The sequence below is a fragment of the Gymnodraco acuticeps genome, unplaced genomic scaffold (assembly GCF_902827175.1).
Source record: "Gymnodraco acuticeps unplaced genomic scaffold, fGymAcu1.1, whole genome shotgun sequence".
Classification (NCBI taxonomy): domain Eukaryota; kingdom Metazoa; phylum Chordata; class Actinopteri; order Perciformes; family Bathydraconidae; genus Gymnodraco; species Gymnodraco acuticeps.
Window position 1 is genome coordinate 112501 of NW_022991532.1, and position 27653 is coordinate 140153.

Below are 27653 nucleotides of genomic sequence, written 5' to 3' on the forward strand. Positions count from 1 at the left end.
CAGAGCTAGTGCCAATGTATGCAGTGTACTTCAAATCAAATCAAGTTTTATTTATATAGCACATTTAAAAGCGATTTTTGGTCGAGCCAAAGTGCTGCACATGTAATAAAAACACATTACTAGAATCACAATAAAATAAATATAAAAAACAAAAACACAGAATAGTCAGGTGTCATGCTCCACTCTGACTAGAAGGCCAGGGAGAAGAAGTGAGTCTTTAGTGAGGATTTAAAAAACCCTAGTGTCTCGGCCGACCTCACATGGAGGGGCAGAGTGTTCCAGAGCCTGGGGCCAGCTGCTACGAAGGCTCGATGCCCTCGGGTTTTGAGCCTGGTCTTTCAGGCACTATCAGCAACAGCTGGTCAGCAGACCTTAAAGCTCTGGCTGGGGTGTAGCGCTGGAGGAGTTCGGCTATATAGGCCGGAGCCAGCCCATTTAGGGCTTTGAAAACAAATAAAAGGATTTTAAAATCAATTCGGAACCAAATTGGAAGCCAGAATTGGGGTGATGTGGTCACGCTTTTTGTGGCCAGTCAGAAGATGTGCAGCTACGTTTTGGACGAGCTGCAGGCGTTTAATTGAGGCCTGGTCCATACCCACATACAGAGCGTTGCAATAGTCCACTACTTGGGTGGGTGGGCCCCCCACTTAGAGTTTGTTAGTTGTTGTAGGAGTTTGTTCCTGGTGGAGAACTTGCCTCTCGTCTTTTGGATGTGTTGTTTGAAACTAAGCGATACGATCTAACGTTAGTCCCAGAGAGCTGGTGCTGGTGGTTTTCAAGCATTCTTCCCAGTTTACGTCAAGCTCCTGTTTAGCCTCTCTGTTTTTGACATGAAAGCTACAGATTTGAGTTTTCTCAAGGATTGGGCGCGGGTGGTTTTCAAGATAGTAAGCAGACATATCTGAGAGGTCTCGTTCCAGGGTTGACTCTATTTCTTAGTAGGGCAATGATCAGAATCAGAATCAGAATACCTTTATTAGTTCCACAGAGGGGAAATGTGCAGCGTTACAGCAGGAAAGAGCCACAGACAGCTTAGTGTTGCATATCTTACATGCGTTAAAAAAGTACTAAGTTATAATATAATAAACAATATGCTAAAAAAGTACTAAGTTATAATATAATAAACAATATGCTAAAAAAAAAAAAAACTAAAAAAGTTATATAATCTTCAAAAATACAGATCAAAAACAAAACAAACAACAAATCAAACAAATCAAACAACAAATCAAATCTACAAATCAAATCCTGTAGCAGTGATAGTAGCTTTCTTCCATATGGCCCGAATTAGCTGGGTCTGGAGGCATGTGGTGTACATTTTCATAAGCCATTGTTTTGCGGCTGGGAGTAGGTGTGTCACAAACGAGCTGAGGACCAAATGCAGAACACGGGAAACCAGGGATAGTCGGTAACCAGCTTTATTGAAGGCAATAGGCTGGTAGGAGACAAAACGGCAGATAGTAGGCAAAGGGCTGGTCGGGGACAGGCAAGGGTTCCAGGAGAAAGCAGAACAGGAGTTGCAGGTACAGAACGGGTCAGGGAGCAGGCGAGGCAGGCTGGTCAGGGACAGGCAGGGTCGAAACCCGGGAGAGCAATCTGGAGGGTGATGCGGGAAAGACTGGCATGCTGCAAAGTACGATCTGGCACTGAGGTGAAAGTGAAGTGGGCCTAAATACTAATGGAGCTGATGGGTGTAACAGAGTGAGAAAGAGAGACAGGGTGTGACTACCAGGTGACTAAGGAATGTTAATGCGGAAAATAGGTGAGTGAGAAAGCAGACTGTGACAGAACCCCCCCCTTAATGGACGGCTCCTGACATCTAAGAAAATTCTAGGAGAGAGAAAAAAAAAAAAGAATTAAAGAAGAATCAACAAAAACCCTACAGACACAGGGTGGAAGGTGGAGGTATGGGAAAGGTTAGTACTCATCTGAGAATGCTCTCTCGGCCTCTCCCTCCTGTAAATCCTCGTCCTCCTCGACTGATGATGCTTCCCCCTCCTCCTCGACGAAGCCTCTGGTCTGTAGCGGACGAGTGCCCCCTGGCTTAACGCCTGGTTAAGCGTGGGTCCTAGAAGACTGCTCCGGGTAACGCAGGTGAAAGTCTCGGATGAGTTGAGGGTTGAGGATATGACAAGCAGGAATCCACTGCCTTTCCTCAGGACCATAGCCCTCCCAGTCCACCAAATATTGAACCCCTCTTCCTCTGCGACGGGAACGGAGTAGACGACGAAGGGTGTAGGTAGGACCCCCATCGATCATCCTAGGGGGTGGTAGTGAAGGGGCGGCGGAAATCATAGGACTCTCCCGGACAGGTTTAATCCTAGAAACGTGGAAGGTGGGATGGATCATCATGTTCCGGGGCAAACTCAGTCGAACTGCTGCAGGGTTAATGACCTTGACAATCTTGAAGGGTCCAATAAACCTGGGTACTAACTTCTTAGACTCCACCCGAAGGGGAATGTTCTGAGTGGAAAGCCACACCCTCTGGTCTACCTGGTAAACAGGTGCCTTGGTGCGTCGGCGGTTCGCTGATGTGGCGTACCGGTTAGCAGACTGAAGCAGAGTTGTTCGAGTCTGCCTCCAAGTCCTCCGACAACGTCTGATGAAAGCCTGGACAGACGGACAGGTAACCTCCTTCTCCAATGCAGAGAACAATGGGGGTTGAAAACCGTATGCACACTGAAAAGGGGAAAGACCAGTAGCGGAACTGATGAGGGTGTTGTGGGCATACTCCACCCACAGGAGTTGTTTTGACCAGGTCGTTGGATGATCGGAAGCCATGCAGCGGAGAGTGGTCTCCATCTCCTGATTCTTCCGTTCGGTCTGGCCATTGGCCTGTGGGTGGAAACCGGAGGTGAGACTGACCGTCGCCCCGATCAGTTCACAAAACTCCCTCCAAAACACAGAGGTGAATTGGGGCCCCCGGTCGGAAACCACATCAGTCGCCAGTCCGTGAATACGAAAAACGTGGAGAAGAATAAGTTCTGCCGTCTCCTTAGCTGACGGGATCTTAGGCAGGGGTACGAAATGAGCCATCTTACTAAACCAATCTACCACCGTCAAGATGGCAGTATGTCCGTGGGACGGTGGTAGACCAGTCACAAAGTCCAATGAAATATGTGACCAAGGGCGACGTGGGACCGGTAATGGATGAAGGAGGCCAGCTGGCGCTTGGTGAGATGGTTTGTGCCGATTGCACACAGGACAGGCGTTCACAAACTCCCGGGTGTCAGCCTCCAGCGTGGCCCACCAGAACCGTTGTAGGACCATCCCTCTGGTACATTGAATTCCAGGTTGGCAGGAAAGTCTGGAGCTGTGAGCCCACTGAAGCACCTCAGCCCTCAAAACCTGAGGCACAAACAAACGGTTGAGAGGACAAGAACTAGGACCGGGTTGGTCCACCAAAGCGGTCTTAACCCTCTCCTCAATCTCCCAAGCGAGGACGCCGATCACTCGAGGAGCAGGAAGAATAGTGTCCGGAATACCCCAGGTGTCTCCCTCCCTCCCGAACTGCCGGGACAGAGCGTCGGCCTTCACGTTGCGGGAGCCCGGGCGGTAGGAGAGAAAAAAATTAAACCGGGTGAAAAATAACGACCACCTGGCTTGCCGGGAATTCAGTCTTTGTGCCTACCTGATGTATTCCAGGTTCTTATGGTCGGTCCAAACCTGAAATGGTTGTTCTGTCCCCTCAAGCCAATGTCGCCACTCCTCCAACGCCAACTTGACTGCTAGAAGCTCCCGATTCCCCACGTCATAGTTTCTCTCCACCGGACTCAATCTCCTCGAAAAGAAAGCACAGGGGTGGAGCTTCTGGTTCTCACCAGAACTTTGCGACAGGATGGCCCCCACCCCTACGTCAGAAGCATCCACCTCCACCACCAACTGACCAGCGGGGTCTGGTACTTGCAGGATAGGAGCCGACGTAAACCGGCCCTTGAGGTCCTGAAAAGCCTCCTCGGCTACAGGGGACCATCGGAACGTCACCTTGGACTAGGTCAGGGCGGTGAGCGGGGCGGCCACGGTGCTGTAGCCCCGGATGAACCGTCTGTAAAAGTTGGCGAATCCCAGGAAACGCTGCAGCTCCTTCCGGGAATCAGGGACCCGCCACGAGGTAACTGCTGAAATCTTAGAGGGATCCATCTCCACACTTCCTTGACCCACGATGTAGCCAAGAAAGGCGACCGAAGAAGTGTGAAACTCGCACTTCTCCGTCTTGACGAACAGCGAGTTCTCCAGAAGTCTCTGGATGACTGTCTGGAAATGATGGACGTGTTCTTTGAGGTTCTTGTCCCGGAGTACGTCGTTCACCAACGCTTGGAAAACTGCAGGGGCGTTGGTAAGTCAAAATGGCATCACCAGCAGGGTTTCCGTTAGCCGGTAATTACCGGTTTTTAGCTGGTAAAATCTATAAAAAAACGGTCAATTCAAAACCTGCTGGTCAAAATGTCCGATAATAATGCTCATACAAAACTTAGATAACGTATGCTATCCCTAGACATTTGTGACCCTCTCTATCGAAATCTGTCGGAAGTCGCAACGGTGGATTTGACAGGGAACTTCCTGTGGGAATATGACAGGCACCTCTCACTCGCACCCTGCTCTTCCTCAGCGCCGCTCGCCCTCCCTCCGGCTGAAATTATGAATGTGGTGTATAGTAATCATTAGGGGTGTAACGGTTCACAAACATTTCGGTTCGGTACGTACCTCGGTTTTTTGGTCACGGTTCGGTTCGGTACGTTTTCGGTACAGCAGAATTTTTTTTCACAAAACAAAACATATATATATATTTTTTTATTATTATTATTAAACTGAATAATGTATTCACTCAAATAAATACAAAATATAATAAAATAAACATTAAGGTGCAGCATTTCGATGAACTGAAATAATCTGTATTTGAACTTTACTGTACTAGTACTCACAAAACATAAACTATTAGTTTGGGGTTTTTAATTATTATTAAACTGTGAATATTCACTCAAATAAATACAAAATATAATAAAATGAACATTAAGGTGCAGCATTTCGATGAACTGAAATAATCTGTATTTGAACTGTACTGTACTAGCACCTAAGCAGCCAGTTTGACATTAGGACTTGCTTGTCATTGTATTTTCATGTTTTTTTAAAGAAAAATGAACTTGTCCACATTGCTTGCCGAAAGGGCAGATCTGCTGGCACTAACAATGTCTCCTGCTGTGGAGAACACCCTCTCGCTAGGGACAGAGGTAGCAGATACAGCCAGGTAGCGCTTTGCTAACATGGCAACATAAGGATATTTGGCGTTTGTAATAGCTTTGGCTCGGTCTGAACTCTTTGCGAGTGGTGGAGGCTTAAATGCTAGTGGGAGTTGGGTTTGCACTTCAGTCTTTTTTCTTTTGGTACCGGTGATATTCACGTTCGGGTGATGCCTTTTCAAAAGAGTGTGCAAGTTTGATGTATTGCCAGCCGCGTAACCAATTTTAGTTGAACAATGCCGACAAACAGCTTTGGTTCGGTCCACCTGTATTTGTCCGTCATCCTTGTACGTAACTGCAAAACCAAAATGTTCCCAAACCGGAGACTTCAATGATGCTGGAGGATTTTCGAGCTCAACTTTATCTGCGTTCGCCATACATTTTTGACAGTTCCTCAAATTACTGACTACATTTGAACGCATCCCTCTGACCAGCTCTCATAGTATGCCTCTCATCCAATGAAATGACTTGCTCGCTCTATGACGCGTTGAACCCAATGTGAGCAAATTACTCTGAATGCTGCGACGCAGCACCTGAGATTACTTCCAAAAAGTTATTCACGTTCTCAATTTTTTACGTTTAACGTTATATTCGTTCGGTACACTTCGGTACACACCTGTACCGAACCGAAGGGCCCGTACCGAATAATTTCGGTACGGGTACGTGTACCGTTACACCCCTAGTAATCATAGATAACACGGCAGGGTCCGTGAGAGTTGGTTTTCATCTGATTTCAAATAAATAAAGTCTTGGCTTTCAGAATATTAAACTTGTTTCAGCAAATTCAGATGATAAATACAACTTTGAAGCTTGTAACGGCATAATTACAAGCGGAGAACGGAGTAACTTTACGTCACAGCAGGCATAACAACAGCCGGTGTTTCTTCTGAGAGTTTTCCCCGGGAAACAAACAATAGACCTAGACACAAACACGTCATACACATTACACACACTCGCGAGCTTCTGTAATACTTATTATAGGCCTAGTAAACGTTGAAGGAATGTATCAGTTGCCTTCGTGGCACGCAGTTAGATATGACTAAACAATCCAACATTCACACATTTTTCCTCAAAAATAGCAGTAAGCCTGTCGATAAGCCTACCTCTGAGTCTGACTCTGTGCCTGATGAAGCAACCCCGCAAACATCCGAAACCGCAGGTCCAGCGGTGAAGAAGGCGAGAGTACACTTTAAAGCCGATTGGCAGAAGAAATTCAAATGGCTTCAATGCGAAAGTGTCGATGGAGTGGAAAAAAGGTTTTGCTCCCTTTGTGCTAGGTCAGGGAGGAAAAATGGCTTTACCAGAGGATCAACCAACATGAGAGCATCAGCCCTCACAGAGCACAGCCAGTGCCAAGACCATACGTTCGCAGTTAACAGTCGCAGTCATATCGACAGCGCAAAAGAACAGAGCAGCCAGAAGCTGCATTCCCAATTAAAAGTGGTGTTTCACATGACCAAAAATGATATTCCAGGTAAACAGTTCAGAGGAATGACTGATTTACTGAGGGCAGTAGGGGCTCCTGATTTTGGAACCGATGACGGCATTTACAAGCATAGCGAATCCTTGTGTGACAGGGAGAGGGCACTGGAGGGTGTTATTATGAGGCAGCTTGACGAAAAACTTAAGGCCAGTGAATTCATTGGAATCATCATTGATGAGACTCAGTATTACAGTGGAAAATAAATTAATCATATATGCCAAGATTGAAAACAAGGGCAAGATTGATAACTTTTTCCTGGGCAATTACAACTTGCATTCCGGAACTGCGCAGTGCATATATGAGAAAGTGGTGGAGGTGCTGAGAGGGAGAGGAATTGAGCTATCAAAGGTCATGGGCCTGGGCTCGGATGGAGCCAGTGTGATGACAGGGAAGCGTGCTGGAGTTGGTGCTCTCTTGAAGAGAGTAAATCCCTTCTTGATCCAGGTGCACTGTGTCGCTCACCGAGCTGCACTTGCAGCTGTAGATGCTGCAAATGCTGTGAGTCAGGTGAGCGCATACAGACGCACTGTGAATACAATCCATTCATTCTACAAGCACTCCGCAAGTAGGACGAATCGCCTCCGTCAGCTGACAGCGACCCTAAGCGATGAAGACATGGTTAGTTTGAAACGGCCATGCGCCGTCCGTTGGCTGTCCTTGCATAACGCAGTGCAAAGTGTTAAAAGCAACTGGCCTGCTCTGGTAATGGAGTTGAACGGTGAAAAAGTGAACGGAAATACCCAAGCCCAAGGTATTCAAAATCAGATTCAGCAGTACTCTTTCATTGCTCTCACCCACTCACTGTCTGATGTACTTCCAGTGATGACCAATTTGAGTTTGGTTTTTCAAAAGGAGGACGCCAATATTGGCAGCATCAGGCCAATTGTGCACGCATCTATTGCAGGTCTTACACAGCTGAGCTAGGCCCAGAGGAGGTGGAATTCCAAAATGATCTCCAAGATGGAAAGTATAGAAATGTGGAAGTGACACCTCTGAATGAAAGGTCCATTCAGGCTCACACAAACGTACGATCAAAGTACATTCAGCATCTCATCAATGCGTTACAAGACCGATTCCCCGATGACACTCTGGATCTCATCAGCACCCTCGACATCCTTCTGAACCCCTCCCGATACCCGCATGCACAGTCTGGTAAGCAATTCTCTCAACATTTCTCTTGGTCATATTCATTTGATCCTATCGGCACATATTCTACAATATATAACTTCTGCGCAGCACCTGACACTCTCTTTATCTCTTGCTAGTAGCTATCCTACTATTATAGTATACAGCGGCATCCAAATTAAATAATTCCGTCCCAATATCCATCAAATTCGCTCCAATAGTGCTCCTTAATTAAGATGTATTTCTTCCTTAACGAAATAATTTAAATCCATCCAGTTTGTTCCACTGTTTTGTACACTTTTGAGACTTTTAAAACTATTTACCGCTGTGGCATTTCCTGTTTAATATAAACTAGGAAATGGCGCCTATAGTACTACTACTACTACTACTACTACTACTACTACTACTACTACTACTACTACTACTACGACTAATAATAATAATAATAATAATAATACATCCTTTCAGCGTTTCAGGAATATGCCAGAGACGCCACTGAAATGGTCATTGCACATTTTGGCCATGAAGTGACTGAATCAGCTGCCGCACCTCTCATCGATGTCAAGCGCGCCCGGCGAGATGCAGTGGCAGTGATGACAGCGCTCCACGGCTATGGGGGGTTTAACTTTTGTCACAGCTTGCAAAGTGCTCATTTGTGAGTTCAGCGAGCTGTGCCCTGACTGGGCTACACTGGCTAAAATTGCCTGTGTTCTGCCCGTGTCAAGCGTGCCCATAGCCGCGGGAAGTCATTTTGCTCAGGGGGTGCTGCCAAAAGTGGGGAGGGGCCGCTTTAAAAAAAAAGAAAAAAGGCGGTGCCGGGCCGGGCCCGGCAGTCAGCGATACAAGCCACATAAATTGTTTGTTTAAGGCGAGACACGGCAGGCAAAAACATCGTTTTTCATGCACTGGTCAATTTTGAGATGTTGTGCTATTTTGATTCCATAACATGTTTTCTTTCAGGCTTTTGGAAGGAAAACGTACAAAATACACATTTAAGTGTTTATTTTACTATAGTTTGTCTATTTGCGTCTGTATATTTCTCCTAAATTCACCAAAAGTTAGCATTCTAACGTAACATAAAGTACCGCGACCGCTGTTTACACCATGTCAACAGAGCTATCGCTGGAAAGCTCCGTCTCTCCTGCACAATCTCATCAGATCCAAATATGGTCATATCCTTTGTATTAGCAACCAATCGTGAAAGTACAAAAGGGTCTTAAACCAAGAAACGAAATCTCATTGGCTGGTGTCAACTTCTGACAACGTGATTCGTTCAGATGCATCACGTGGTGTGCTAAAACACTTCCTGGTTAGCTTTCCGCTAGAAATTGAAATCTCAAAATGGCAAAAGAACGGCGAAAAAAACGTTCACAGAGAAGACAACAACAATTGTCACTTGCACGAAGCAAGGTTATACAAAAAACAAATGACCCCGAACATGAAATACCTTCACGGAGTGCGTCGATGCGCAAGCTGTCATCCAAAGAACAGGAGGGTTTAGCTAGCGCCTCACTGCAATCTTTAAAGGTCGTTTTCTCAAAATGAGTTGTTTCTCCTACTCTGAGTCCGACATTTCCACTTCAGTTGCACTTACATACACCAAACCTTCCAGTGATATTCCTATCAATATTATGAAGGCTTTTACAGAAGGGTTTGTTCATATGTCATTCATAGCCTGAATTATACAAATTTTTATACCTAGAAACATGGCGAAAATTGATATTTTAGGGCTGTTGACAGTATTTTCTGATTAATGGAGTGATACAAAGAGATATCCAATATCCCTTCTGTAAAAGCCTTAGATGCTAATATGACTACAAAATGAAACGAGAATTTTGAACCTGGCTTTATCCAAAGTTCAGATTTCGGTTCCTGAAATGTGTTAAGATATGCGCAAATTTAATGAGATAATGGTAATTTGCATATTCAGAAAACTTGTAATACAAGAAACAATTGCCTCATTGTAGGTAATTAACTGGAGAGATTTCCAGCTGATATCTTTAAGTTAAAAAAAATTACCCTATTCACCTGGTGTCTCGCCTCTGTTAGGCTTAATACACCATTATAGACCTACATCACTTAGCAACAGCTGCACATTCCCACATGCTAACTATGGGTCTTACGAACCTACATAACATTACAAATAGTCAGGAAATATTATTTAAAATATTAATAAAACTATGAATTCAATTTTAACTGATTGACAAGGCAAAACACTGCACAGCGGCAGCAGCATTAAAGGAAACATATCGTCTTACCTTGTGTTGGGGCTTCACAAAACTCCAAATGTAGCCTGGGGTGGCACTAATGAAGACCCTCATTAGAGCAGATACATCCACATTGTCCAAAATGTTACTATTGACATGCATTAAAGTCAGATGTGTCAGTCTCTTCTGTGTCATATTACTCTAGTTGTAGAGGTGGTGGGCTGAGGAGTAGCTGGTGGTCCACTCTTTTTATTGGGTTGTTTGTTGGAGAAAAAAATCCAAAATCCTTTTTTGCGCCATTCTAGAAAGTTGTCACTCTGCAGTGTGTGTGTGTGTGTGTGTCGCGTCAATTACGTCACTCTCCCACGACCTACGACCTAGATGACTCGGATTTTATTTATTTGGAAAATTCAAGCCACCTGACATATATATATAGAAATATATTCTATGACTATTATATGCTACTGTATACAGCTAATTTTATTTTAAGTGAAATCATAACTATTTGATGTAGTTTAATCATTTTTATTTAGGTGGTCACTCAGTTTTTCAAATGTACACCACTCGCCAACAGGGGTTGCTACAGCACCCCCAGCACCCCTACTTCCCGCGGCTATGAGCGTGCCTGCAGAGAGGGGCTTCTCCTTGCTGAACCGTGTCAAGACATCACTGCGGAGTCGTCTGGAGGAGGAGAGAGTGACGTGGTTTATGCGTATTGTAAGCTGCAAAGACACCTTGGACACGTTTCATTTGAGCTCGGCAGCAGAGGACTTTGCCGCAATAAAAGCAAGGAGAAAGTAAAAAGGGTAGCCTAGGGTAAATGTGATGCCTTTTTTAAAAACGGGCTCCAGATGTTACAGGTGTTTTTTTTAAAAGCCTACATTTTAGCGGCTAATGAGGTTTTGCTCAATCGTTCCTGTTCGTTTTGTTTAATCGTTTCTGTTGTTCATTAAATAGTCAAATTGATTTGAGGTCGTTGTCATTCTTTCGTCAATCTAGGTGTATATAGTTGCGTTTGTAAGATAGACTGTTATTGAAACATGACCGGTAAGTTTCAAATTTATCTGGTAAAATAAATTTTGTCCGGACATCTGACAGGCGAGAAAAAATCCTAGTGGAAACCCTGATCACCAGGTACTCGTAATGTCCCGAAGAGGTGTTGAAGGCGGTCTTCCATTCGTCCCTCTCACGGATTCGTACCAGGTGATAAGCGTTTCGTAGATCCAGCTTAGTGAAGATTGTAGCCCCCTGTAGTAACTCGAATGCTGACGAGATGAGTGGCAAGGGATAACGATTCTTCACCGTGACTTCGTTCAGGCCCCGATAGTCAATGCAGGGTCTCAGGGTCTTGTCCTTCTTCGCCACAAAAAAACCCCCTGCTCCTGCGGGTGATGTGAAAGGACGAATAATTCCCGCAGCCAGAGAGTCATTGACGTAAGTCTCCATGGACTTCCTCTACGGTGCGGAAAGCGAGTACAACCGGGCCCTGGATGTAGCTCAATGGCGCAGTCATAGGGCCGATGAGGTGGGAGAGATGTCGCCTTAGCCTTGCTAAAAACCTCCTTAAAGTCCAAATATTCTGCCGGAACCCCTGTGACATCCGGAACCAGGTTCATATCCACAGATAGTTGAGGTGCGGCGGCCTGCTTGAGGTAAACCTGATGACAGGAGGAACTCCAACCTAGGATGGACCCAGTTGCCCAGTCAATGTTCGGGTTGTGGCGGCGGAGCCACGGATAACCCAAAATCAGAGGGATTTGGGGGGACCATATCACATGAAACTGGATTGTCTCATGGTGGTTCCCCGACATGAGCATATGGACCGGTGTCGTCTGGTGTGTCACCGTTCCCAGCAGGTGACCATCCAAAGCATTAGCCGGTACCGGCTGGAGCAGCCGAACCTGTCGGATGCCCAGCTGTAGTGCGAGCTCCTCGTCAATGATGCTAACATCTGATCCGGAGTCGATAAAAACAGCCAGAGCCTGAGATTTGCCTGTCAGGAGGAGTCGAGCATGGCACAAGGGTCTTAGATTGGGGATCAGCTCAGAGGTTTGGCCCACCAGTATACTCCCCATTACTGATGAGCTCTGCCTTTTACCGGACAACGGGAAACCATATGTCCAGCCTGACCACAGTAAATGCAAAGATTACCTCTTCGACGTAATTCCCTCTCCTCAGAGGTAAGACTGGTACGACCCACTTGCATGGGCTCGACCTCCCTGTACCGTGAGTCAGTAGGAATGGGAATTCTCCGCCGAAACCCTAAGTCGAAATCTCACGGAAACCGGAAGTTGTTGTCGCGAGCAGCGGTCCGCCGCTCGCGTCTGTTGTTCTCCTCTCCGGGTCTGGATTCGTCTGTCAATCCGAGAGGTGAGCTCAATCAACCCATCCAAGGAAGCAGGGAGATCATAGGAAACCAGCTCTATTGAAGGCAATAGGCTGGTAGGAGACAAAACGGCAGATAGTAGGCAAAGGGCTGGTCGGGGACAGGCGAGGGTTCCAGGAGAAAGCAGGACGGGAGTCGCAGGTACAGAACGGGTCAGGGAGCAGGCGAGGCAGGCTGGTCAGGGACAGGCAGGGTTGAAACCGGGAGAGCAATCTGAAGGGTAATGCGGGAAAGACTGGCATGCTGCAAAGTACGATCTGGCAATGAGGTGAAAGTGAAGTGGGCCTAAATACTAATGGAGCTGATGGGTGTAACAGAGTGAGAAAGAGAGACAGGGTGTGACTACCAGGTGACTAAGGAATGTTAATGCAGAAAATAGGTGAGTGAGAAAGCAGACTGTGACAAGGTGAGTGATCAATTCGATCAGGATGTTGTCAGGACCCACTGCTTTTCCCAGGTTCATAGTGCAAAGTCCTGCTTCAAACTCTTCCAAAGTGAAGGGCTTGGTTGGTATTGACATGTTCTGTTGGTTACCTGTAATGAATGCGGATTGATGGTGTGGGTTCAATGCCTAGTAGTGCTTTTTCCATCCCCTCGCTATACTCGGCCCATTTTACCTTCTTGAGGTTGGAACGGCGTCGAAAGGGAACTTCCGACTTTGTTATAGCATGGTTGATCGTGACTGAGATCGGTCACGAAACACAGGTCAGGGTTGTATCCTCTTCTCCAGAGGCAGCTGTTGAAGGATTTGGGAAGTTTGGCATTGTGAATCAGATCTAGCTGCATGCATGTGTTTTCAATCCAGCTTTCGACTAGTTCACCATCACTGTTGGTAGAATCATAGCCCCACATTGTGTGGTGGGAGTTAAAATCCCCAATCACAACAGCATACTTCTTCCTTCACTTAGGTGGTAGGTCAGTGCGGGGATCCGTTGCTCTGCCTGCCACTGTTAGCACCCCACTAACAGAGGATGAACTTTTCCTCAAAAGCCTGCTTCCTTCTCTTCAAAGACTGCCAACGCAGCAGAAGAAATTCGTGAAGTTTGAAATTAATAAATTAATTTATGAAGCAAGCACAGTTGTGCTAAATTTGGAATTCGAATAGATGACCTGCCATGGGTTGACAATCTTTGAAGGGAACAAACCAGGCTTTTTTAAATGTAATCTATAAATGTAGATTATAATTTTTTATTCAAATATCAAAATAAAACGTTGTTTAATGTTCCTTTATTCTTTCGCCATCACATACTTTTCTTTAGGTTTCTTTATGGTCATCACATAATTAATAACGTAATTAAGGTGATTGTATTGTGCACAGTAGTGTAAAGTAACTAACTTTTACTTGTAACAGAGTATTCCTAGTAGCAGTCTGCTAAATATAATCCTTTGTAGAAATATAAGGGACTGCATGTTTTCACAATTTCATTACATTTAAAGTCAAAATGCACTTCTATATATGCTTTGCCTTTAATCATAAAGTCATTTAAAAAGCAGAAAGTGGCACTACCTCACAAAACAATAATTCATGGATTTAACAGAAATAATTATATGAATTGGTGACCTAAATCTGGTGTTGGGATAGAAATGTTGCTCAATAGTATGTGTGGGTGGCTCTTAAAAGAGCCTTTAATGTGTGCTGGTGCATTACACGTCGTCTTGCCATGGGACCGTTCCCTCTGCATTGAAGTATGATGTGAAGACCTCCCTAACTCTGATGGCTTCTCTTGCGGAGTTGTTGGCTGCAATTCTTCCTAGACCTGGCGGTGGATCAGCAACTGAGATGGCCCTCTGTGTGTTTGCCTGGGTTGTCCTGCACAAGAAGTTATGGAGAATACAGGTAGCCTTCACAAACTTCTCTGCAACTTCTGTCTGGACCTCAATTAGAAGCCTGTACATCCTCCACTGAGATGAAAGAATCCCAAAGGCATTCTCCACAACAAGCCAAGCTTGAGACAGACTTCGTTGAAGATTCTGCGCTCTCTGGGAAGGTTGCGCCCAGGAAATGGCCTCATGAGGTTTTTCCTGAGAGGAAAGGCCTCACCTGCAACAAAGACATGTGGCAGTGGTCAACTCCTGGGAGTGGCAGGCCAGCAGGCAGTTGGAGGGAGTCAGATTTCAGGGCTTGACCAAAAGCAGAGTTGGCCAGAATGCCCCCACCACTAGTTCTTCTATAGCCCCCAACATCAATAACACGAAAAACAATACTGTGCATCTACAACTGCCAAAAGAATGTTCCTTTGTAATAAAAAAACTGGGATCTTGTGTTTTCTGGGGCTTTCACTTTGCCTCCGTTGCTCGCTTCGAAAGTTGAGAAAAGTTCAACTTTTCAAGCGTTGACGGAAGCGCCAGCCAATCAATACCACTGCCACATGTCTTTGGTTGTTGGTCACACGCCCACAGGCAATCTTCAACGCCACGCTGCCGTGTGGTCGTACCATCACTGTGGTACAGTGTCTGTTGTCAGCATTGCCCGGGATGCGCCACATGGAGGCTTCTGCTTGCAATCCCCAATTTCATTTTCATGCTAATACTTTTGTAATTTTTTTAAGTAACATTTTGAATGCAGGACTTTTACTTGTCACTGAGTATTTTTGCACTCTGTTACTTCTACTTTTACTTCGGTACAAGATCTGAGTACTTCCACCTCTTGAACCAATATTGTAATTTTGATAAGATCGACAGAAACTCTGTGTCTGTTGGCCGTGCAGACAACTTTTTCCACGTATGCTGTAAAGACTTAATAAGGTATTTGATTTGAGGTCAGTGTGTGGATCTATTACCTTGCTCCTGTGAACTTGCACCTCTCTAGGAACCAGTTTACACTCCATAATTGGCCATTTCTGGTACTTGAACTGGTTCCCAAGCAAGTTGCCCTTGGACTGCTCATTCTTTCAAAAAGAGAATGGCGCTCAGCACTGTGTATTGAACATAGAAACATACTGAGCTAGCCCGCTAACGTTCACAGTTCTGTGCATGGCATTGGTATTTCCAATGGTATGTGTTAATTGCAATGGGATATTTTCCTCCCATCACTCTGGTTCTGTGCTGAGGCCTGTTCCTCTGTGCTGCTCTATGTGGTGTAATGTTAATAGCTTGCCGCAGGTCCATTATATCCTCTGTATGGACTGCTTTTATAACAGTTTCTCCTTTCATTCAGTTGCAGATGTAGGGCAGTTGCCAAAAATATTCCAAAACATGTTTTTGTAAATCTTTTTGTATAGATATATGAGGATCTATTATTTATCACTATAGTTTGTAAGAAAAATTCACAGAAAAGACAGTTTGTTTAAAAAAAACTAAAACATTCCAAGTTTGAAAAGGTAGCATGCAACAAAATCCTACTGCAGCCATATTTTCCAAACCTTCAACAAAAAGTAAAATAAAAATGCTGTTTTAATATATGACAGGCTGCAGGGATTCGTTTTATAAATAAGATGTGCTGTTTTAACCCTGCATTGTGTCTGACAGGCTGACATGAGCAGTGACAGAGCCATCAGGAGGGAAGAAGGAGAGAGGCTGGCCAGAGTGAGTGTTTCATTCATTCATTCACTCACACTGTTCCAACTCAGTGATGCTGACACCATGCTCCTCTGCTTCTCCAGGAGTACTCCGTTCCTTTCATGGAGACTAGTGCCAAGACAGGAGTGAACGTGGAGCTGGCCTTCACTGCTGTGTCCAAGTATGAAACTCTTTACCTGCTCTATATCCAGTCTGAGAGAACTGAAGGAATTATTAGCTGCTACCTGTCTAACAATATACTAACACTGAAGGGGTTTAATATGATAAAACATTTTCATCCTGTAACGTACGTGCTTACAGATGATGAAATAATACCAACCATTCATGTCATTACTAATTTGTTCACCCATCATCAATAATATGTAAGAACATTAACATGTAAATGTTTGTTGAACGTTTCAGCCCATTTAGCAATCCATTTAATAAATAATATATTACAATATAAATATTGGTAACATTCCATTGAGAAGTATTTAAAGAGAAATTCATTAATTTCCAGGGATGATTAGATACGAAAATGTCCACGTTAAATAATCTAAGAAAAAATGTAATCAAATGTTATAATAGCCATCCAATCATTTATTTCTTAAAAGGCCATTACAATATTAATCAAGTTGCAAGTTCACGGATGCTATAATGTTGTTTCGTTAAAGGTCCATCCTTTCCTAAAGGTCACCTATTATGGAAAATTTACTTGTTTATGTCCTTTATATATACATGTATGTGTGGAGACCATAGACCAGGGGTGGGCAATTACTTTTTCCATGGGGCCACATGAGAAACAAAACATATTGTGGAGGGCCGGGCCAAAAGGCTGAACTCAATTCTGCATAATATTAATTGTATTTCTTTATAAAAAGCAGTAAATAACATTGTTTTGACAAGCTGGTAAGAGTATATGTTATAGTTGAGCAATGAAAAAGTGAGGTTGCCTTACAAAAAATGTAATTTATTCAATCAAATTTCCCAAAACAATGGTAAACAAAATGTGAACGTTTTTCACCATTTCTGACTCATATTAGTGAACATTTTCAGTCACATCCACTACAAAACACATTTTGAGTTTCATATACTGTTGGAAAGTTGTGTAAAGGTTCTTAGCATTCTTAAGACATCACAACATTGTCTTTGTGCTCCAAACATTCAGCAAGATACATCATATTGAACTGTCACTGAACATCACTGAACTGTGATTTTGAGAAAAAGGCTTCCAAAGAAAGTGTCCCAGGTCACTGCTAGTTGGTACCTTTACATGCCTACATGTGTAGTCTAACCACCTCATTTGGTGTTTTTAAGTTCTCTTTTCTTGTTCAGTGAGATAAATCTAGTCTCTGCTGGGCTTTAACGAGTGCATCGAAGTCAGGTTGCATGTCTGAGGTGGAGATGAGAAGCATAGCTGACAGATGATCATCAGTGAGGGAGGATCTATACCTGGATTTCATAAACTTCATCTTTGAAAATGTTTGTTCACATATGTAGGTAGAGCCAAAGAGAACCAACATCTTCTGAGCATGTCTCCTCATGTTTGGAAAGTTCTCCTCCTCGAGAGAAGAGTAGAAATCCAGCAGAGATCCTGACTTAAAGTGCTCTGCCAGTACTGCATCAGACTGCAGGTCAATGAGTTCCAGCTGAACATCACTGGGTGCATTATCCACACTGCAGGTAAAGGGAGAGGAGATCATGAGCATTTCATCCTCCATTGTTCGGAGATCTTCAAATCGCCTTGAAAACTCACCATGCAATGCTCCCAACATGGATGAGTACCTGCGGAGGTGATCAGCTGATGGTGTGACTTCTTTCAGGGTTTGCATGTGAGTGAGAGTGTTGCTCTCCAGTTGGCTTGAAAGAAACTGCATCTTTGTCATGAAAGCCTTCACCAGGCTGTGCATTTCATGAACAAAAAGGCCTTTGCCTTGCAGTTTGGTGTTCAGTTCATTCATCAGTGCAGTCACATCAACAGCAAATGCAAAATCTGCCATCCAGTCCTTATCTGAGAGCTCTGGGATGTCTTTGCCTTTCTTCTCACAAAACTCTTGAATCTCTGCTTTCAGGTCCCAAACTCTTTTTAGCACTTTGCCCAGGCTGAGCCATCTGACAGCTGTGTGGTAGCCGATGTCACGATGCTCAGTCTCATGCTCCTCCAAAAGTGCGACAAACTGTCTGTGATTCAATGCCCGTGCCCTGATGAAGTTTACTATTTTAGTAACAACATCAATAACATGGTGAATTTTTAGCACTGACTTGCACAACACATGTTGGTGTATAATACAATGCAAAAATACCAATTTCTGATCTGCGTCGATTTCAGTCACTTTATCTTGCATACGTTTCAAAAGTTCAAAATGTTTACCTGTAAGATTTGGACAACCGTCTGTTGTGAGACCTGCCAGTCTGTCCCATTTCAGTCCCAGCGTGTCCATGCACGCATTTACCTCCGTGAACAGATCGCTCCCTGTCGTCGTCCCTTTCATCGACCGCATTGCTGCCAGCTCCTCCGTAATCTTGAAGTCCAGAGTTATCCCACGGCCAAATACGCGTAACTGCGCTGTGTCGTGGACATCACAGCTCTCGTCCAAAGCCAAGGAGATCAAGTCAAAACTTGCCACTTCATGTTGCAGCTGAAGCTCCAGATTCCCCGCAATGTCCTCGATCCTTCTCGTCACGGTTCGCCTGGACAGCCGGACTTGCTCAAAGGCTTCTTTTTTTTCAGGGCATATTAGTGCTGCAGAGTCCACTAAGCACTCTTTGACAAACTCCCCCTCTGAGAATGGCTTACTGTGTTTAGCTATTTTGTGGGATATCACAAAGCTGGTCTTGGTTGCTGCATCCTTGGATGTGTGAAGCTTGGTAAAAAAGCCTTGCTGCTTTTGCAGCTTAGCTAGCAAAGCGTTCGATGTGCACGCCCTTTCAGCATCAGTCAAGTTTTTGTATTTCTCCGCGTGTTTCGTTTCGTAATGCCGACTCAAATTGTAGTCCTTGAACACGGCGATCTGCTCCCCGCAAACTAAACACACGGCTTTACCTCCGACTTCAGTAAATAAATACTGAGCAGTCCAATTTTTGTTGGCATCTACCTTTCTTTTTTTAGCATCAGCTGACATTTTTGAGCGCTAAAGTCGTCTTGTGACAATGATCCAATAACGCGCACGTCTTGATTTGACGTATTGCGTCATTATGTACGCGAATAAAAAACAACTTCAAAATAAAAGCATTGCAGCTTTAGTCCATGCATGAGGTAAAATTAGAAAATATGTTTATTTTGTAATTTCCAATTAACCTTACACGGGCCGGTCAGAGTCAACCAAAGGGCCGTATGTGGCCCGGGGGCCGTACAATGCCCAGGTCTGCCATGGACTGTATATATAAATGGACGTAGGGTCCGTGACGTCACCCATAGGATTCTGCAGAGTTGCCGTGAAGCCCTTAGTAGGCGGAGTCGGCCACTAACGGCTCGACAGTGACGTCAGAGTTCAACTCCCGCCTGCTCCAGCCTGCTCCAAATAAGGGCAAAGAGGCGGAGCCGAGGCGGGACCTGCTGCCACCGAGCTGGAAGTTCCAGAGCTAGCTGAAGCTACCAAGCTAAGCTACCATGCTCCCCATCTGCACACTGCCGTCGCATTTTACGTTTCTAAGGTAAGCGGACATGAAACTATTCAGCAAAACTATAAATAATAATCTAAGTTATTGAGTTTTTAGCATAATACTTCAGAATCTTAAAACCCCTTAACGTTTGTATGCAATTGTGCTAAATTCAACACTGGAATCAAGCAAATATTAATGTTTGCATGACATTAGTTATTTATATTTTGATATCACTTAACTATACGTTTAATACATTTAAGTCAAGCTAAGGTACATGTGATGGTAGCTAGTTAGCGCTCTTACCTGTGAGGCCTCCTCCAAACAGCATAATAACCAGACTGTATCATTAAAACTAAGTACCAGTTCTAGATCCTTAACTTTAGACAAACAATTCAAAAGACAAAATGTATTTAAAGACCAATCTTTATTTGAATGTGCCTCTTAACCTGAGATATTAGTTATACAGTAATAGTATTGACAATCTAAAAAAACTGAGCAACTCAACAGTCAACTTTATATTTCTTATTGTCTAAAACATTTCTTATTTTCATTTTCCCCCTCTCATATTCAGTGTGGACCGATTGAGACAGCGTGGTGTCCAGAGAGCAGCAGAGACTTCAGGGACAAACCTCCGTGTGATGGACGCCCTGTCTGTTGGTTTGGCCGGAGAGGACTGAGGGTCTTTCCTCTGCGAGGAGGACCAGGCCTGATGGAGGAGCTGATACCATAGCTGATACCAACTGCACAGGCCTAGTCGGTCACTTTATTTTACTAAATGTGTTTACTTATACATTTAATAGGTTTACACCTTCTGTCCATATGTGCTTTTTATTTAAAACATTTGATTAACTTTTGGTTCACATTTCAATAAATTGTATTTGTATTTGCATTCCTTTCGTCCATTATTCTTACTGAAAATGTTAGATTACACATTCACATCTGACTGAAGATTGGCCCCATTTATTTGTGACGTTGCAAACTCTGCGGTACAAGGCACAAGTGATGTGAAACTCATAAAGTGAGGCAAATATAAATAATCAGCTGATGGAGTGTTGTGCGTAGACGGCTCTGCTAAAGATTGTTCCCTAGTTTAGGTTTTATGTTCTGTGTTTAGATAGGTTCCTGTTTTATTTTGATAGTCTTGTCTACCCTCATGTGTCTGAAGTACGTTTCCTGCCTTGCTTGTTTTCCCGCTGTTGTGATTGTCTAAATTGTCTTCACCTGGTGTTGTGTGTCTAGTATATATAGTTCTCGTCTTCCCCTGTCTCGTTGCCAGATTGTCTTTTGTGTGTCAAGCATTCCAGCGTTAAGATCTTTTGTCATTGTCCTTAGAGTTACCATCCATAGAGTTAGGTTAAGTAAGTAGTTTTTTGATAGTATAGGTTAGACAGTTTATTGAGTGTTTGTTTTGTTACTTTATGTATTCAGTGTGTTGTTACCTGATTACATTAAAAAACACTTTATTTTGATACTTTGTTCATCTCTGCATCGTGCATTTAATTCCACGCCTTTGTACAGCCTTAACATGGAGTGTAAATGTGGAAATAGCTGCATTCGATCAGCTGACTGTGTTTTCACAATAAAAGTAGTTTCTTAGTGAATGTCCTGTACTGGTCTTAAAATCTCATAACATCAGTTTTTAATGTTCCTCTTGGATGTTCTTCTTGACCCTCAGAGAAGGAGAACATGTTGTGTCTTTCAGGCATGTCCTTTCCTAACAAAAATGACAGGAAACATAAAACATATTATTGCAGAACAAGTGTGTTATTTATGAAAGTGGTGTGTTTGTGTGTTTAGGGCAGGGGTATCCAACCTTTCTTCACCTGAGAGCTACTTTGAAAAAATGAAAGTGATCAAGAGCTACTTGCATCACATCGCTTACATTTATTCACATCGCCCTCATCAGTTGAATTAAGCTATACTTTTATACACGTGTGAAATTGCAATACCTAAAGCTTATACAAAATCTTAACTTCGCATCAAGGTCCAAGAAAACGAAAATGTCTCACATATCATTATGGCCCACATAGTAAGTACATCACTGAAAATGCACATAAATGTCCCTAATCACTACCTGACAAGCATCTTAGGGCACATGTGTAAAATAAGTGCATTCACTCTTTTTCACAGTCAGTGAGATGAATGGCACTGCATGGAGTCCATCATAGAGGTGCAGGCTGGAGTGTACCCACTTAGGTTCACTCTAATAGAGTCATTTGAATGTCCATCACTCAGTCTTGTTCTGTATTTAGATTTCATGACATTCATGTCTGAAAAAGCTGCTTCACAAAGGTCTGTAGAGCCAAATAAAGCAGACGTGTTCAGTGCTGCTTGGTGAATGTTCTTATAGTTTTCTGGGTCTACAAGGCTCCAGAAATGTTGTGAGTTTTGCTGAGACTTAGGCTGAACATGATTTTGGAGATTTATAACCTCCATCTCCACAGGATTGACACTGAACAGTTCAGCCATATTTTCTTCGTCTTGACATGAAATGATAAACCATAACAAATCAATTGTATAGGTCTAGCCTCCCTATATATGTGTGTGAAATTGTTCCATCCTCAAAAACAAAAAAATAATACTTCTGCAGTCTAGCTGCAGCTTCTAGCAAATGTCTTCTGTTTAAAAAAGGACATTGAAGGTCCTGAATGTGGCATCACACACATGACTTGAGTCTGAACACAGTATTTACAACAGCATATACAAACTCAAATAGTGCATGTGATCAAGAAGCAACGTTACTACGCTATAATCGATAATCGAGCGGCGAGCTACTGAAAAGATCGACTTGTTGGAGTCCCCTGGTTTAGGGGCTATAGATATAATTATTTTGTAATTGTAATGTTTTTTTTTATTTCAACAGTGAGCTACAAAGACAATCAGATTATGAATGAACAGTATGAAGTTCATCAACAGTGAAATATATGTTATTATCAAAATAATATTGAACTGTTATCAAAACGTAGTGCAACTGTAGAAGCTTGCTCTGTTGTCTCACTGAAAGAATCACTTTTACCACGTTTTTTACAGACAATATTGAGAGATAAATAGTAGCAGTTCTCACTATGTGTTAAATATCTTTGCCTTCAATACATTAAATTAGAAAGCTGACAAAGTCATATTGCTAAATATCTAAATGTAACTTTTTGCATGTAAAAAAACCCTCAACTTAACTGATGTGTAGGTGATCTAGTATTTAGTATTGTTTAATGGAATGTATATCAGTGCATTACAGTATACTTCATTTATTTAAACCAATATCTTTCTTGATTCTTTGTACAGTATTAAAAATAGAGTCTTTGTACCTGTGCTGAAGTTCACTGCTGTGAGGAGTCCAGTTCTGTCTCTCACTCTCTGGTCCAGCCTGTCTGCATCACCTGGGCACCTTAAACAAACAGATATATGTAAAGTACCATGTGTACAAACAATATAACTGATTCTCTTCTGTTGAACATGTTGGATTGTGTATTGTCCTAGTCAGGGTCCTTTTTATTTTACTGTAACTTTGGAAGTTGTGTTACCAATGCTTACTGTTTATTTGATACCAATTTGGTAATGCAAAACCTGTTAAACCCCAAGGGACCCTGGGTTTTTTTTTTCACGACACTGTGTCTCAGGGGATCTTAATATTTAAGAACCTATTAATGTGTTATACCAGATTAACGGAAATAATCTCAGCTAACTGACGATACAAACCATTTTTACCAAAACAAAACACAAGTCTCATAAAAAGCATCTAAATGACCCCTTAGCGAAAAATGCTAACGGACATTGGCATATAACTCAAGATAAAAGTACCCTTATTACTTATCGTAGCTGCACATACAAGATATCCGATTAAAGCTGAGGTTCCACAGATTATTTAGGTATATAGTATCATCACTGAGTGATCCGAACTCGCGACAGGGGAAGCAAACACAGACATCACAACACGCACCTTTACAGAGCTTCTAGGGAGATCATCTCACCGTAGCTGTCAATCTGATCAAAAGACGTGTTCAATGGCATTAAAACGAGAAAAAACGCGGCTGAATCGGTTAATCCATAGGTTTTTAACGTCTCTGTGTAAAAAAATTATTTCATTTATAATCCATAATTCCATTTGTATGTAAAAATCGGAGAGCAAACGTTAGTTGCTAATGGTAGCCACCAGAGTGGCTGCTGCTTCCGGTCTAGGCTATGTGGTAGTCTCACACACACATATTACCAAATAAGGACTATGTGGGAGTTCCCCTCGATTCCATTGGCTCTGACGGTCAGAAAGAGATGTCACATGTCAAAATCCAGCAAGGGGGGCCAGAGATATGGAAAATCCACCCAGATGGCCCCAGAAGAGGTTTTTTGTTGTGCTAAATCTGTCTAAAAAGGTCACATATTGCTATTTTTGCATCAATCTTGATACAGAGTACTTAGTATATGTTGTACTTTGGATTCCTAAAGCTTTTAGTCTACTAACCCATCATTCAAGGTTAATTTTCACCAGTGGCGAGCCGTGACTTGTATACCTAGGCCCTCTGACCCCCACCCCTTCCCTCGAGTTATTACGTCACAGCGTATACTTCAGCGGAATGTCAAAACAACGGCCCGGGGTGCAAAACGCATCAATGAAAGCGACCCTCTACCACAGTGCTTCTCAAAGTGTGGTCCGCGGACCACTGGTGGTCTGTGAGCGCCCCCTAGCGTGAGTATATTGGTAACATTTGAAATAAATAAATACATTTAAGTTTTCTGTACTCTCGCGGGAATATCTCCGCAATGGAACAAGCTTAACTTTCGATTGCATGATATAGCCCAGGGCAACACCTTCGTCACATATGTTGCCACTTGTTTGTACCATTTTCAGGCGATTTATAATCTGTTCTAGAAAAACGATGTGTTTTGGGATATTTGTGGAGTTAGGTGGTCCGCGAGTGTTTTTTTATTGGTTAAGTGGTCCTTGGTATGAAAAAGTTTGAGAAGCACTGCTCTACCACACAAAACAACGCCTGTAAATAACCCTATTTGTGTTCTTTGAAATTGAAAAGGATATTGCATTGTGTTTGTTACTTTCGTTGCAGTTGTATGTCTTAAGTGTAATTTGGCATGCTTTTATTTTGAAGGCGAGTTGTTATGGAAACAAGAAAAGTTTCACAGCGGGCGGAACTTGTCATAAAGTCTGCGATAATAACACCCACCCATTTGAAGGGAAGATATGATTGGTCAATTGTACTGTCATTTGACATTACTCTCTCGTTCAGTTACTATAGCGGGGCCCTCTGTGAATTCATAGCTGGACCGCCTGGACGTCCAACAGCTTCACAGACTCGCAGAGACGAGCTTCTTTAATTGAACCCTTCACAACAGAAAATGAATAGGCAGATTCGAAGGATTTATTTATTTGGAAATGTTATTTTAAATACAATTAAATCAAGTTATTTTGGTAAAACTAATGAAAAATAAAACTAAAAAAATATATAAAATAATATATATATATTTTTAATGTTTTTAAATATTATTTTGTAGAATATCTTAGGCCCTCACAGAGGGCCTAGAGGGCCCTGACGGCTCGCCACTGGTTTTCACTATAAGTACAAAATGTTTTTTAGACGGACACTATAATATAATACCATGTTCAATCTGAATTTTCTTTAAAATAAAAAACATCTATATTGAATCTGACTTTTCTACATCCAACTCACAGGTTTATCATTACTTTGAGAAAAAAGATTATTAATTTAACCCTTTTAGAAGGGAAGATATGGTCATTTGTTTTGGGAATGTCATTTTCGAGCCTGAAACCTGAAAAACAGGCTCGGGGTAAAAACAACAAGGTTTGGGTTCGTTCTTCAGATGACTCTGACGTTAACGTGTAAGCTCAATAATGAACTCCAGCTCAACCAACCATATTGTAATATCTAAGTAATCATCTTGAAATATGACATTAATAATTGTAATATACAAACATCTTATTGTGAGGTTGATTTCACATACACTACTTCGATATTAGCTTGTCTACATACTCGAGCATAGCCAATTTAAATTAACCTTAGTGATGCATACAGTTCCTACCTACATAATAAAATATCTCTCTAAGTTACAAGGATGACCTTATTTTATCAACCTCAAACAGAAGCCGTTTGTTCTACAGTATTATCCCACTTAACGCTTAACACTTGTCTATTTCGTTTTAACCTTTATATATACAGTCTATGATTTTAACTTGGAGGCTACTATTAGCATCGTTAGCACCGATGTAGCTACCACTCGCTTACACGCTAACCCAAGCCTTAAGGTTGCCAACTTCCAGAAATGGAGAAACGGGACACATGCGCGTACGCGCGAAGATTTTCGGGTTTCTGGCGGATTTAGTTACTTTTTTTTATTACTTTATTTCGGTGTTAGGATTAGGTTAGGGTTATGTTATTTAATTATTTTGGGGGAGCCAGCCCCTAGGGTTCGAAAATGTTTTTGGGAGTCAAACCCCCCAAAACCCTCAAAATGCATAGAAAACTATGCATACCTATAACACAATACAAGCACAATGGTCTTACACCTGCATTAGGCTACTACATCACATTGTACATCAGCATGTTCAAATCGGATAGGTGGGCACTAGGGACATCTGGGCACCTCGATGTACAATTGACTATTTTGTCCAAAATGTTAAAAAATTAAATATTTGAAAAATGGTATTAAGTAATGCAAAGTATACATGATGTGAACATGCACGGTACATCATTATTAGACTTAATGTTATCCTTCAACCAACCATTTTCCCATCAATCAGCTGACTGACTCTCTCTCTCACTCACACACACACACACACACAACACACACACACACACACACACACACACACACACACACACAACACACACACACACACACACACACACACACACACACACACACACACACACACACACACACACACACACACACACACACACACACACACACACACACACACACACACACACACACACACACACACACACACACACACACACACACACACACACACACACACACACACACACACACACACCACACACACACACACACACACACACACACACACACACACACACACACACACACCACACACACACACACACACACACACACACACACACACACACACACACACACACCACACACACACACACACAGAGAAGACCCGAGACAGATCTCCACTCACAGGCTTTACCCAACTGTGTTTTTCTTCCACTGTTTGTTGTAAGACACAAGTCTTTTCTTTTTAGAATGGCCCAGAACCACATCCTCTCTCTCTTCTCCTCTTTCATTATCACCTCCTCCACCGGCAGCGCTCATTTCCCCACACGACTGAACAGGCTGACATGCCACACAAACAATGATGCCGCGCCCGCGGCCCACCGGAGAAAATCTCTCACACACACACACACACACACACACACACACACACACACACACACACACACACACACACACACACACACACACACACACACACACACACACACACACACACACACACACACACACACACACACACACACACACACACACACACACACACACACACACACACACACACACTTGCGAGCATTGTGCCTGCCCTGTCAACTGAGCGGTCCTAGCGCCCTTTACATACAGCACACAAACACACAGGCACGCAGCCAGACACACTGCATTGCGTGCAAACAGAAACATATTTTTATTTTTCCCTTTACACAGGAGTCCGGGACAAACAAAGTCCCGTACGGGACACGCCCCTTTTGGCTCAAATACGGGGCGTCCCGGCTAATACGGGACGGTTGGCAACCCTACCAAGCCTTAACATTCATTACGTAGCTGATTAAAATCATTAACACAAAAATAAAGTACTCGAATTTCACTTACCGCAAAACCGCATTCATGCACCGTCTGTTTTAACCGCAGAGCGAGTCACAATAGTCCGATATATAAGCATGAAGAACAAACAACCACGGCCGGCTACAAGTTGTGTTTCCTGGATGAGCTGAGCAGGCAGAGTCCCTGTAGCTAGCTTCATGGAGCAGGTAGCAGAGAGACAAGAAGCCAGCAGCAGCAGTCACTTGACAGAGCCGTCACTCAATGTGACCACACCCTAATTTATGCACAAACTTTAAGACCTA

At 43.1% G+C, this 27653-nt stretch overlaps 1 protein-coding gene across 2 annotated transcripts in view; it reads left to right on the forward strand.

Annotated features, from left to right (window-relative positions):
* LOC117533404 (ras-related protein Rab-37-like) overlaps positions 1-27653 on the forward strand; it is a 66989-nt gene that overhangs the window by 31471 nt on the left and 7865 nt on the right. Inside the window, exons 7-9 of one of the 2 annotated variants that reach the window (XM_034197111.1) lie at positions 14168-14272; positions 15904-15960; positions 16038-16114. In XM_034197111.1, coding sequence (XP_034053002.1) covers positions 14168-14272; positions 15904-15960; positions 16038-16114 — 239 coding nt within the window. The remainder of the gene's footprint in view (positions 1-14167; positions 14273-15903; positions 15961-16037; positions 16115-27653) is intronic. The other variant, XM_034197113.1, reaches the window with a different exon arrangement.